General features: G+C 53.1%; 1 protein-coding gene across 10 annotated transcripts in view; it reads right to left on the bottom strand.

Annotated features, from left to right (window-relative positions):
- GRIK4 (glutamate ionotropic receptor kainate type subunit 4) overlaps positions 1-12539 on the bottom strand; it is a 428651-nt gene that overhangs the window by 67837 nt on the left and 348275 nt on the right. For 9 of the 10 annotated variants that reach the window (XM_032428067.1, XM_032428069.1, XM_032428065.1 and 6 more), the window contains 2 exons: positions 10397-10504; positions 4014-4217 (listed from right to left, as the gene is read on the bottom strand). In XM_032428067.1, the coding sequence (XP_032283958.1) occupies positions 4014-4217; positions 10397-10504 (312 nt within the window). The remainder of the gene's footprint in view (positions 1-4013; positions 4218-10396; positions 10505-12539) is intronic. The other variant, XM_032428074.1, reaches the window with a different exon arrangement.

The raw sequence follows: 12539 nt of genomic DNA, 5'->3' as shown, positions 1-12539 counted from the left end.
TTCCTTAGCCCCCCGTGTGTGGGGTGTGGTCCCCCTTTATGTCTAGCCTTCTTCTCTCCTGGGGTAGTTCTACTTGCACTCGCCTTGCCAGTTGTCCAGGGGGAGCTGGTGGGCAGCCCTGTACACACACCCACCGGGTGCCTCCCCCTTTGCACACTCTCTTCCCCCAAAGCTGCACAGGTCTGCAGGACGAGCCCTGAGCCCTGGCACGGAGACGCTGGCGCAGGACCGCTACACCCCCATGAAGAAGTCTCACGCTTACCGCGGTGTGGTGCTGTGAACAATCATTTTCACTCTTAGCAGTCAACAGATGACTGGCTTAGTCTCATTTTCTGTATGGGGGAAGGCAATCTCCTTGAACAAGAAGGGGGTTCCTGAGACATGAGCTGCTGTACCTGAATGAGCCTAATAATAATCACTCCTGAGGGGGGCCTGGCTGGCTCAGTCGGTAGAGCGTGTGACTCTTGATCTCCGGGTCGCGAGTTCAAGCCCTGTGCTGGGCCTAGAGCTTACTTAAAAAAAAAAAAAAAAAAAATCACTCTTGGTCCAAACCAGCTAATGCTCGCCTCCGGGTTCCCCCAGCCACAAGGACTTCTGCTCAGTGTTACCCGTGGCCCCAGGCAGGTGGCCTGATAATCCATGGCACCTTCTATCACTGCCTTGGTGGCTGGGGCCCTGCCACCCTGGCATTCCACTCTCGCGGCTGGCCTGGCCCACCGTCTGCTCCTCCTGACCCTTTGTGTAGCCTCCCCTCACCCCTTATTCCCATGCCTCCAGCCTCCTGCCCTGAGGCTTCCTGGGGCTGTTGGGATGCAGGAGTGCGCAGGGCCTCCCGGGAACCAGGCTGCGCGGGCTCGTCCAGCCGCAGGCAGGGAGGCGGGTCAGTGGCTCACGCCCATCCACTGTGGCTTGCCCTAGGGTGTGTCACTGTTACCTCAGGATCTGACTTCTCTGAAGGCGGCCCCAGGGTTCTGAAGCACAACCCAGAAGCATAGGGGAGGTGACACTCCATGGAGTGAACCTCAGCCAAGGAGAAATGAGACTCAGCACATCCGGAAGGGGAAGAACTGAAACTGAAGCTCAGGTCTGTCTAGCATCAGGATCTGTGTCCTCCGAGACCATGAGCGCTAAAGTCAGAGAGACCCGGGCTTCAGTGCTGACTCTCCACTTACCAGCTATGTGATCTTTTAACTTCTCTGAGCCTCGGCTTTCTCGTCAGCAGAAGTGACAGATTTAGGGGTGGTGGGCTCGGGAGTTTCTTCCAGGTGGGACATTCCAGGCTTTGCTGTTGCAGCCTCTAAAATGTCCCTGCGTGACTTGGGGAGGAGGTCACGCAGGACGGATCCAGGCTTTAGGACTAACTTTAAACCGAGGGGAACATCTTGGCAGACATATCAAAGCACTGAACCAAGGGAAGGGGGGGTCCCAGCAGCACCCACTCTTGCCCAGGACCAACCCCAGTGGCGTTCAGACAGACTCCGGGCTGGAATGCTCTTCCTATTCTTCGACACCAGCCCCGACATCACTTCCCAAGGGAAGCCTTCCCACCCCTGCCCACTTGCTTCTCAAGACTGGATCCTACTGCCCTCAGATGCGTTCTCATAGCTCCTTTGACTTTGCCTCCCTTGCACTTATGGTGGAAATTATATAGTAATATGATCCTTCGTCAACATCTGTCTCTCACTGGTAAGATTCATGGGGGAGTATCTGTGCTCGTTTTGTCCCCACCGGATCTCCAGCATCTGGAATAGCAGAAGGTATATAATAAATAGTTACGGAATTAATGGTTTAATTAACTAATTAATTAATATTATGTAGCCAGGTCTTGATGAGACCAAAGCAGCAGTGTTTTGGCTTGAAAGATGACCTGGGATGAATTTTAAGATCCCTGGCTGATGGCCTAAGTCATTCGGTATGGAACTGCATGTCCCAGACTCCTCTCCTCTCCCTGCCAGCCCATGTCACAGCTCATTAGGGTGCTGATAAGGGGATTGGCTCTACACTAACTCTGGCATCCCTGAAGTCACCCTACCAGTCACCAGGCAGCCCAAGGGGGCTGAAGAAACGGGCTCAAGGTGACCACATCTGTCGGGAAGAGGAGGAGGAAAAGGCTCAGCAGCTGAGCTTTCTGGGGTTTAACCACTGGGCTCCACAGTGAGATGCAGACCAGAAAACTGTGCCAGGAGGGGCTCTGGGACTGAACAGAGGAGTGACACATCCTTTTGTGCTGCAGCAAGGGCATCGTCGGCAGGGTGGGCTCGAGTCTCAAAGAGAGCAGACAGCTCTTGGAAGAAATCACTCTCACCCCCTGCCCCTGTGAGATGCTCCCAGAGCTCCTTCTAGGCCTTCTGTTGATTGATCAGTCCTCTGTGGGCAAGCCTCTCCCTGCGAGCAAGGCCTCACTTCGGAATCAGCTCACCCTGGAGCATCCACAGTTCTCTGCACGAGTCTCGCCGTGTACCCTGCTGGGTCATTGCAAATGCTGTCTATCCTGCCAGGCAACCCTTTCTAAGCATCCCTCCTCAGCTCTTAAATATCTTCCCATGCTCCTGTCCAGATAGAACGTTTCATGATGCACTGCCAAGGACTGCTTTTTTTTTAACGGCCCGACTAACATTTTTATCCTTCAAGACTAGGACGGCAAAAATTTGTCTCATGTCCCATGTGTGGCATGTAGGAAGGGTTAAAATCATATTAATTTTAGAGATCAAGGGCAGGGGGAAAAAAAAAAAGGAAGGAAGGAAAGAAAAGAAGGAAGCCAGGCTGAAGGGGAGGGAGATGTGGAGGGAGGGAGCATCAAAAGTAAGGGGGCAAGGAAGGGCCTGGACTGAAGGATACCTTTCTTGGTGACATCACAGTCCAGCTGCGGTGGTGAGCGGCGGTGGGAAAGAACGTGGGCCCTGGTGTTAGACAGATCTGGGTTCAAATCCCAGCCCCATCTCACATTAACCTGCGGCTTCAGACAAGCCATTCAAGCCCTCTGAGCTTCAGATGGCTCGTTTGTAAAATGAGGGTAACAACTAGCTAAAAGGTATGTTTAAAGAGGGTTAGAGATAATGTATGTAAGCACCCTGCACGTTGGCATTCAGAGGGAGGCTGCAGGACCCCTGCAGGAGCTCCTTCTCCACTTGGAAAACACAGAGGAGGAGAGGGCTTGGTTCAAGGTCGCGCTAAGAAGCCAGGTCAGAGCTCTCGGCACGGAGTGTCCGCCAGGCGGACCTGACCACAAAAACTCGGTTATAGAAACATGGACAGTGAATCAGTAATGATTTAATTAACTTTTACAGGTGTTAATAGTGTGTACCAAGAAAACGAGAGATTTCCCCCTGGAAGAACTTTCTCGATCCTTGCTCTAACTGAACAGATGACTGACATTCTGTGATGCTCACCTGCATTTTAACCAAGTCCCTACATTCACTCTGGAAACCTACAGCCTGTCCAAGTGCACCATGGCTCTGGGTCTGTGAGAGCACATTAACAAGAGCAGACAAAGACAAAGAGCAACAAGAGAACCGTAACCACGACCAACTGCTCTGACAGTCCATCCCTTTCCCCCTATTATTTTACCATATCTCCCCTGACGGCACCTGTCCAGTATCAGAGTCAACGGATGTGGTGTGTTCTACCCTCTCAGGCCTGTCCAAGCTCTGCCAGGGGGTGCTACCGAGCAGTGAAATAATCAGAACACACAAAAGCACCAAGCTCCTCCAGAAATGGACCCCAAACCCTCAAATCCATGTTGACTGGTCAACACCTCCATTGCACCTGGGACAGGTGCTGAGCTGGGAGAGCCACAGGGCAGGGATCACGGTGGTCTTCTTCACCACTGTGTACCACCAATGCCTGGCTCGGTGCCGACTCAGAAATGATGTGCACAACGAACAGACAACTACATGAAAAATGCATGATTGCCTGAATACGTGGATGGTTCATGAGCATACGGCACGACCCTAGGCCCTTCCCTCTCCCTCCCCAGCCCACCTCCAAGTCCAGATCATCTGCCCTTTCCTTACCCTCGCAATCAGCTCCCCGACCATTCCCGTCCAAGTGCCGTTGGCCTCAGGAACACCGTACACGCCGTCCCCGACCAGGCGGATCTTGTAGTTGAACCGGAGGATCTCTGCCAGCTCCTTGAGCATGTCCACACAGAAGCCCTCGTAGCGGTCATTGCCTTCCATCTCCTGGTGGTTCCCCTTCAGCATTAAATACGGGTTTTCCTGCAGCAAAACTGGGCAGCTGTCATTCTCATCTTAGCCCTGGTGTCTCAGCCACAAGGGATGGGGGTGCCAAGGCAGAGGTTGGGGAGGAGAGGGGAGCGGGAGGGAAGTGACTCGGGTGACGGGGGGCTACCCTGGAGGTGGCAAGGAGCTCCCCTCCCGACCTCCAGGCACTTCTCATACCAGGAACACACAAGGGTCCCCAGTGCACAGAGGGTCGAGCTGAAGCCCTTCTACCTTGTTTAAGGTCATCATCTGACCTCACCCCCCATTCCATCCCTTCCCTTTTCCTTCCTTTTGTCTCCTGCACGCAGACCTATCACAGCGCATCACGAGATACTAGATTGCCGACAACATAGCAGGTGGGGTAAGAACACCCACTGACCAACTGCACCCCAAAGCAGAGCACGTCAAGCCATGAGAGCTCCAGGAAGAGGGGTGGGGCTCTCTGCTGAAATGTCCAGAGAAGGTTCCATGGGGGAGGCAGAACCCAAGCTGGGCTCCAGAGGGCGATGGAAGATGGATAGAGTAGGTGTGAAGGGAGGCACCATAGGAAGGGGAAACGCAAGACCTAGGGCATGATCCTGAGTGAGAAGGAGCATGGCCTCTTCAGGGGACAATGGATTCTCCATTCAGCTGGAGCGTACGGGGTGGCTGTGAGGATAAATTAGATGATTTAGGGTCCGATGGGCCTTGGAAGCCAGGACAAGGTGGATGCACATTGTACATACATAGTAGGGAAGCAGGGAGGGTTTGCAAGACTTAAGGGTTAAGAATATCAAGTCATAAGACAGACATCTGGGGGTGAGGGCAGACTCTCTCCTGATGTGAGACACTGAGTCCTGAGCCTAGTTTGGCTCAGGTTGTAGTGCTGGGAGCTGGAAGAGACGCCAAGAGAGTCAGGCTGGACAGCAGGGTGGGTGTGGGATGCAGAGGGTAGGGGCCCTCACGCTGGTGGAGCATGGGTGGATGACTGAGGATGGCGTCATCACTCACATGGACGGTTTGGAAGGGAAGAGGACTTGGAACATGTTGAATGTGGGGTGCTGGTAGGCTATCCAGGAGGAAAGGCCTGGATGAATGCTTAAACTGGGGAGTGAGAGCAAGACTGGGCCAGGGCCTGGGAGGCCTCTGTAAGAAGGGGATGGCTGAAGCCGCAGGATACGTGAGGCCACCGAGGGGGAAGCACTGAGGGAGGACAGAAGAGGGACAAGACCCTCTTGTCCCTTGCTTGCACCGTGGGAAGATGAAGAGTAGCCATAGAAGAGACAAAGCAGAAGCAGCCAGAAAAGCTGAGAATCAGGAAAATGTGGCCATGAAAGCCAAGGAGGAAGGAGGTTGGGGAAGGAGCATGCAGACGGTCCCGCACAGAGATGAAACAGGGCTGTGAAGGGGCACCTGGGCCAGGTGTCGCTGGCGATCCTTCTGAGGCAGGTTCAGTGGGGCCGGCAGGACTCTGCAGGAATGGGGAGCAAATGAGAGGTGCACGAGAGAAGGGACCAGAATTCTGAGAAGTTAGGGGATAAAGGAAGGCGGGAAGATTGTCTCTCCTCCTGACGGCTACCAGCCACGTCTTCCTCCAGCATCAGCTCCCCACCTGTAAACCACTGACACCACAATTTATGATCCTCTAAACTGGAGGGTAGCTGGGGGGGGGGGGCAGCCGAGCATGGGTAGGGGGTGGCGATGGTATTGGAGGATGGGAGGGACCCGGGTATATTTGTAGGCAGAGGGGAGGAATCCCGGGGGAAGGAGAGATTAGCAAAGGAAGAGAAGTGCTAGCTGGTGCAGCAAGGTCCCAGGGATGAATGGAAGAAGACAGGGCCAAGGTGAGAGTGATGCTGGGAAGCGGGCCTGGAGGTGAGGTGGAGAGATGGATGAACGTGGATACAGAGAGGAGGGGAGGGGGCGGAGGGCAGGCAGTCTTTGCCAGCCCACAGAGTTGTGTTGGTGGCAGGATTGAAGGCTTGGTGTGCAGAAGGGTTTGACTGAACTGCTCAGGGCCTAGGACAGGGAAGGAACAAGACATGAGCCCAGGGAGTGTCAAGGCCCAGCTGAAGTCGGGAGGTTGACTGTAGACAGGGAGCTGGGATTGCAGGGATTGCAGGGACACCCGGGCTTGGGACAGACATGAGGTGGGAGGGCTGAGCATCATGGTGGAGACTGTGCTAGAAGCTAAGAGACGGAAGTGCTGAAACGCTGGTTTGCTGAGCTCACGCTGGGTTGGGGAAGATGGAGAGTCAGACGGACCAGAGGTCATGAGGGGATGGTATGGGAGAGTGATTTTGTGGGTGTGAAATGGGAGAGAAGGCAGAAGGTTGTATGTCAGGGAGAGGGAGCTCTGAGTCGAAGGTGATGTGGTTCTGCTTCATGACCAAGTTCACTGCCGTGTCAGTGAGATGGGCTGGCCTCTGCCTTCCATACATGCTATCCTCGGCTCAAGGGTTTCTCTCTGCCCTAAGCACTCTCCCTCCTCTTCTTCTGCTTAACGTAACTCACCTCTGTCTCTGGGGTCCCATCACCTCCCGTGGTGCCAACTCACTTCTCAGAACTCCTGCTGCACTCACAGCCAGGGACCCACAGGGTCCAGTTACTCTCTAGAATGTGCTCCCCGGGAGAGTGTAAGTGGGGCCTGGATGGACCTTTCCCCTTCTTTAAGACCCTCATCTGGCTCCAGCATTAGGCACTCGTGGACTGAGGGAACAGCGCTCAAATGGCCTTAGGGACAGGGCTTGGCTGGGGATCCCACCCCTGGACTGGCAACATCTCAACCTGCCTTTAATTAACCCAACGAGTTTCATGAAATTCTTCTCCCCAGATACTCTCTACTCCCAAGTTAACGTAGAAATTCACTGACATGTTCAAAGTAAACATACAAAAGGCCAATCTTGGAGGGAGGAGATGGGTGGGAAAGTCAAAAAGTCAGAAAGGTTGGGGCTCACCAGCACTTTGGAGTATGTGGGGACCGCGTGCTGGCCTGGAGCAGAAGTCCCTGTCTTGGCAAGAGCATTGCGAGAATGGAGGGGGTAAAGCAGGCAAAAAGTTTTAACTCAGGGTCTGACACAGGCTAAGTGTCCAGGGAGTGAGAGCTACTGCTAATTCTGTGCAAATACATCATTCACATGTCCCAAGTGTACCCCCACAACAACAGGAGACAACAGGGATGTATGCTGAGTTTTAAGGGATAAGTCATTCCGGATTAGCGTTTGCCAAGGATAACCCACAAATGGTCCCCAGGGACTAAATTAAGATCATCAGTCCTGGTGAGTTATTGACTTAGAGCAGCCATCTGAAACACACATGCACAAGACAAGATCTGGGTCTGAATTGTACTTACCGTGTTATTAAATGTCACCTGACACAGAGGGGCCCTGCTGCCACCCTTTGTGAACACACATATGCATATGTGAACAACACACACACACACACGCACACATACGTGCACATGTGCACATGCGCTCATACACACAGAGTCACGTTGCCTTTCCCGGTCTAGAAACACAACCCTGTGGTCTCAGTGTCCCGGGTCCATGCCAAAGTTCTGAGCACTGTCCGAGTCCAGCCCCTGAGAGGGGAAAGAAATATAACCCAGCGTTGACCCCACGTCCCTCTCAAACCCTGGTTGGCTTTTAAGGGACATCCCCTTACCCTGTTGGAAGAAACTCCTTTATTCAAATTCTAATCATTGAGCTCCTACTTTGTGTCAGGAACCCCAATCTTTGAGGCGCTCTCATTCTAGAAGGGGAGTAGGGTGGAAGCAGACACCTCTAACAGCAGAAATGCCACAAGAGAGGTGTGGGCAAAATGCTAGACACGGGGAGAGGGCAGGAGTCAGGTTAGGGAAGACTTCATGGAAGAAATGACATCTCAACAGAGCTTGGAAGGGTGCACCGGCATTCCAGCTGGAAATGGGAATGAGGGGGAAGGGTATTCTGGGCTGAGGGAAGAGCATAGGCAGAGGCAGGGAATGGCATGATACGGTGAGGAAATGGCAGGCAGTCCCGGACTACCAGACCCCAAGCCACATGGAGCGGAAGCAGGTACGGCAGGCTGGGCCTGATGATGAGGGGTCTCTATTCTAAATGCAGGGGTGGTGGGTCCTCCTTAGAAAGACCATGCTGACAAAGGGGAAGGGAGTATGGGGGGTAGACTGAGCAATTGGGAAGAGAGCCTCTAAGGAGGTCACGCTCAGGTGAAAGAGGGAAATGGGCCTCAGGAAGGTCATGGGCTTTAGGGACAGACAGCAGGGGACAGCAGAGGTAGAGAAGCCAGCAGGAGGGAGGTCCCCGCCATCCTGCTCAGCCAGGATGGCAGCTTGCCATCGCCCAGCGCAGCCAGGTTCTACCAGACCTCAGGAGGGGTGGTGGTGACACCACCAGCCTCCAATCTTTCTGGCATTTCCACGTTGGTTCAGACAGGCTAAGGCTGGAGCTGAGAGGGAGAGTGACCAAAACCCTGGGAGCTGGGACTGCTCTCTCCATCCTTTGCTCTGCATTCCCTCTGCCCAGAATATTCCCTCCCAGAGGGCCGCTTGGCTCCCTCCTCCCCCAGTCAGGTCTCTACTTGGGATTTCCCTGGCTCAATGGGGTCCACACAGACACCTGCGCTCTCAGCACCCTGACTCCCCTCCTCCAGTTCTGTCCATTCCTGGGCACCTACAACAATGCCCAGCATACAGTAGTGCCCCCCAAATATTCACTGAATAAATGCATGAAAATATTCACTGACTCCATCTCCTACCATGAAGGGAAAACTCAACAGCGTGGCATCCAAGTCCTGAAGCATTATGGGCCCAGCCCACTTTTTTGGCCTCATCCTTTCCCCCTCCACCAAGGCCTAGTTCCTGGAGAAGCTGCCTTTTTCGGCACTTCCTAAACACCCCATAATGCTGTCCTTTGTTCATCTCTCCCTCCCCATCTCTCCCTGTCTTCAGGAGCCTGTTTCCAGTGTCCCTTCTTTTCTGGGGGGGGGCTTTACTGACCTTCCTGATGGGATGGGACCTCTCCCTCCTGCAAACCCCAGAGTTCTAGCTGTTCCCCTCTTTCCTGGCTCTTCCTGCACTCTGCCCACAGTAGATCAAAAATTCCAGTCTAATGTTCCTGTGCCCCAGGAGTTCATGAAGGTAGGGATGGAGGTCCCAGAGCCCTTTCATTATCTCAAAAAGGCTAAAGAAACAAGACACATTGGCAGACCTTGCGCAATTTGCAATGATAAGGCTGAGCAGACTAACTAGTACATCAAGTCTCTGCTTTGGGCTGGAATTATATCAACGTGGCAACAGTGGTTATCTCCTGCTGATAAGACACTGTGCCAGACCGGGAAATACGCTTGTGATTCATTAAAAGGGGAGGGCGAGGGGAGAGGAACAAACTAATTATTGCTTAATATATGTAGTTGGGGTAATTGACAAATCTTCTAAAACCTGAGGTCCTCACAGGGGAAGAAGACGACGACCTTGGCCATGAATGCACTTGACCTCTGCCATCTACTAAATTATAACCTCTTTGAGGCTAGAGACCAAGTCTTACTCATCTTTGTGTCTCCAGGAATAAGCACAGTGCCTGACCCATGCGGAGAAGGGTTTGGTAATTGTTGACGAGAATTGAATCAAATAAAAAAGGCAGATGGTCCCTTGCTCTATAGATTGAGAACTTTCTTTTGACCATCTGGAAATGAAGAAACAGGTCATAAAAACCTACTGAGATTCGGGTATCTAATGGGGGGGGCACGCATGTTATTCGGGTATCTACTGCAGGGCGCATTTTTATACACAACAGGCGCCAAGTGAGATAGGCTGTCGTGAAAGAGTGGGGGCCACCGTGGTGGACTGCATCCAGCCCCCTGCTGGGCTTCTCCCCCACCCCCCAACCCCCCGAGTCAGAAGGTCCCCTTCCCTGGGCCAGGCACAGCCACTTTGACTGACCGGGTGCCCCTGGAAGAGGCATCCACAAACTGTGGTGTCTCTCTACTCCATCCCTCTTCCCCAGCTGCTCTGGAACTCATCAAATATCATTTCCATATGAAACAGCAACTTGCGTTTAATTACACTGTCATAAATTGGCCTCGGTGCTGTGATTAGAGCTCCCATCTTGAGTTCCCTGGGAAGTCCGGGCGCTCCTAGAGCTGGAGGAGGCACCCCGGGGAGCTGCAGCTGGGAGGCCCGGGGCCCCTCCACTTACCAGGATGGTGGTGACAACCAGGGTGGTGTTGAAGAGACTGTCGGAGATGTTGGAGGCGTAGAGGTGGCTGTCCATGCTGAGCCCGTCTGCCACGTGCCACTGGCCGATCTGAGGAGACACAGGAGAGAGGGCTGGGAAGAGATGGGGTTAGGAGGCGGCTGGGGAGCAGGGTTGCTGAGGTCATGTGCGGGCCTCCAGGGTTGGAAGGAGCTGAAAGGCCAGTCCCCTGCCTCTGGCTGGGGCCACACAGAAGCTGTAGAAGGAGGCAGGGATATGGAGTATGGAGAGGGGCTGGACGAAGGCAGGGTTACTGTTTCATAGGGTTGAGGGGGTCAGAGAAGATGGGGGGACACTGAGAAAGGAAGGAGAGACAGGGGTAATGACCCAGGAGAGGTGAAAGAGGAAAGCAGAAAAATCAAGAATGGAATGCGTTTCAGAGATGTTCACTCACACGGAAGGGAATGAAACATGGGGAATCACATTATCTTGAGTCAGGAATGAGCCACAAAGCTCTTTTGTTTCAGCCTACCATCAGTAATTCCGATTACCTAAATAAGAATCAGAACGGTATAGCGGAGAGAACCGGCATATACTTGGCCCTTCAGTGAATGTTGCTTGAGTTGTTCAATAGGTGAATGAACTGGAAGTGGGAAGACCCAGGTTCTCATCCTGGTTGATTAACTTACTAGCTGTGAGAACCTAGGCAAGTTACTTAAATCTCTCCGAATCACGGTTTCCCCATCTATCAGTGGGGGTGCTAACGTTTGCCCTCAGAGCCAACCGAGATCCTGGATGCACCAGTTTGATGCTAGATTATTCAGCCCGGCCCAGGAGCATGGGTCTCAAATGCATAACCTCCAAAAATTGACTGACCCCCTCTGAGCATGTCTTCTCATCTATAAAATGTGAATAATCACAGAAATGTCATTGGGTCCTTGTGAGAATGTATTTGACACTATTTTCCTTCCTCTTCCCCATTGTCTTCAAGGGGGGGAAATGCACAATTGACTCAGTTCTCCATTCTAGAAAGTTGCCTATACTTAAACTCAATCTCATTGGGTTTTTAGATGGTTTATTTTCTCAGTGGAACCCCTTTTACAAATATGCACGCCTGTGTGTGTGTGTGTGTGTGTGTGTGTGTGTGTGTGATACCAATATATTTCTACTAGCCAGAGCCCCTGGCAAATCATTTCTGTTGCTGAGTGTTGGAGGTGGGCAGCCAGGAAACATGGCTGACAGCTGGCTGGAAACCCAATGAAATGCACACATCCACCTCTGCCAGGCACCTCCAGGCACCAGCAGCAGCTTCCCTGGAAAACCCTCCCAAGTTCCACGGATTCACCAGAGCTGGGCTCCGGGTTCTTCTTGTGAAAAATCGAACAACATGAAGACATATCTCACCCTTGGCCCCTGACCCCACCCAGTAGGGTGTTGGGGAGCAGTAACCCTCTCTCTGTCATCATGGTCTGCAGCTTGAAGAGGGGAGAGCCAAGCTGTGATGGTCTCATAGGTGAGCCTTTCATCTGCCAAAGGGGAGATGACCCCAAACTCCCCTCCGAGCCCCTATGAGGATGTCACTTGGAGAGGGGTGGGCAGCTTTCTCCACATCTGCAAGGGCAGAAGGGTCCTGGACATACACTCATTCATTTCTAGTTTACAAGCAGAGTCTCATGCATAGCCACATGGGAGGCCCCATTTGACAGATAAACTGATGCTGAGATAAGAGTCCCTCCACCTTGTCCTAGGGTCGCCTCACCCATCAGCTGAGAGGCCCGAGCTTCAGCCCCAGATGCATCTTCCCAAGCAAGCCTTCATGGCCATCCTGTCTGGCTCTTCCAGTGTCCTACTGCACATTTTCGTTTGCCTGTCTTGCCCACTAGCCTGTGTGGGGCTGGCCGGTTTATGCTCATACCCTAACATCTTGCTTGGGGGCTGGTACTTGGAAGCAGGGGAAGCCAGCATTTCATATCAGCAGATTGCTGCTGCTGATGGAGTGTGGGCAGAAGGCGAGTGAGCCCCCACTAGCTCTCTAGAGCACCTACTGCTTCTGGAAGGGGCCAGCCACATCAGCTTGTTGCTGGAGCCCCCCTACCTGCCTCTCTCTGCAGGGCATATTGGGTGGGAAGGATGATTTTCAAGCACA

Source organism: Phoca vitulina, unplaced genomic scaffold (genome assembly GCF_004348235.1).
Source record: "Phoca vitulina isolate PV1807 unplaced genomic scaffold, GSC_HSeal_1.0 scaffold38, whole genome shotgun sequence".
In the NCBI taxonomy this organism is placed as follows: Eukaryota; Metazoa; Chordata; class Mammalia; order Carnivora; family Phocidae; genus Phoca; species Phoca vitulina.
Note: the sequence above shows the minus strand (reverse complement) of the source record. Positions and strands in the feature narration are given on the sequence as shown.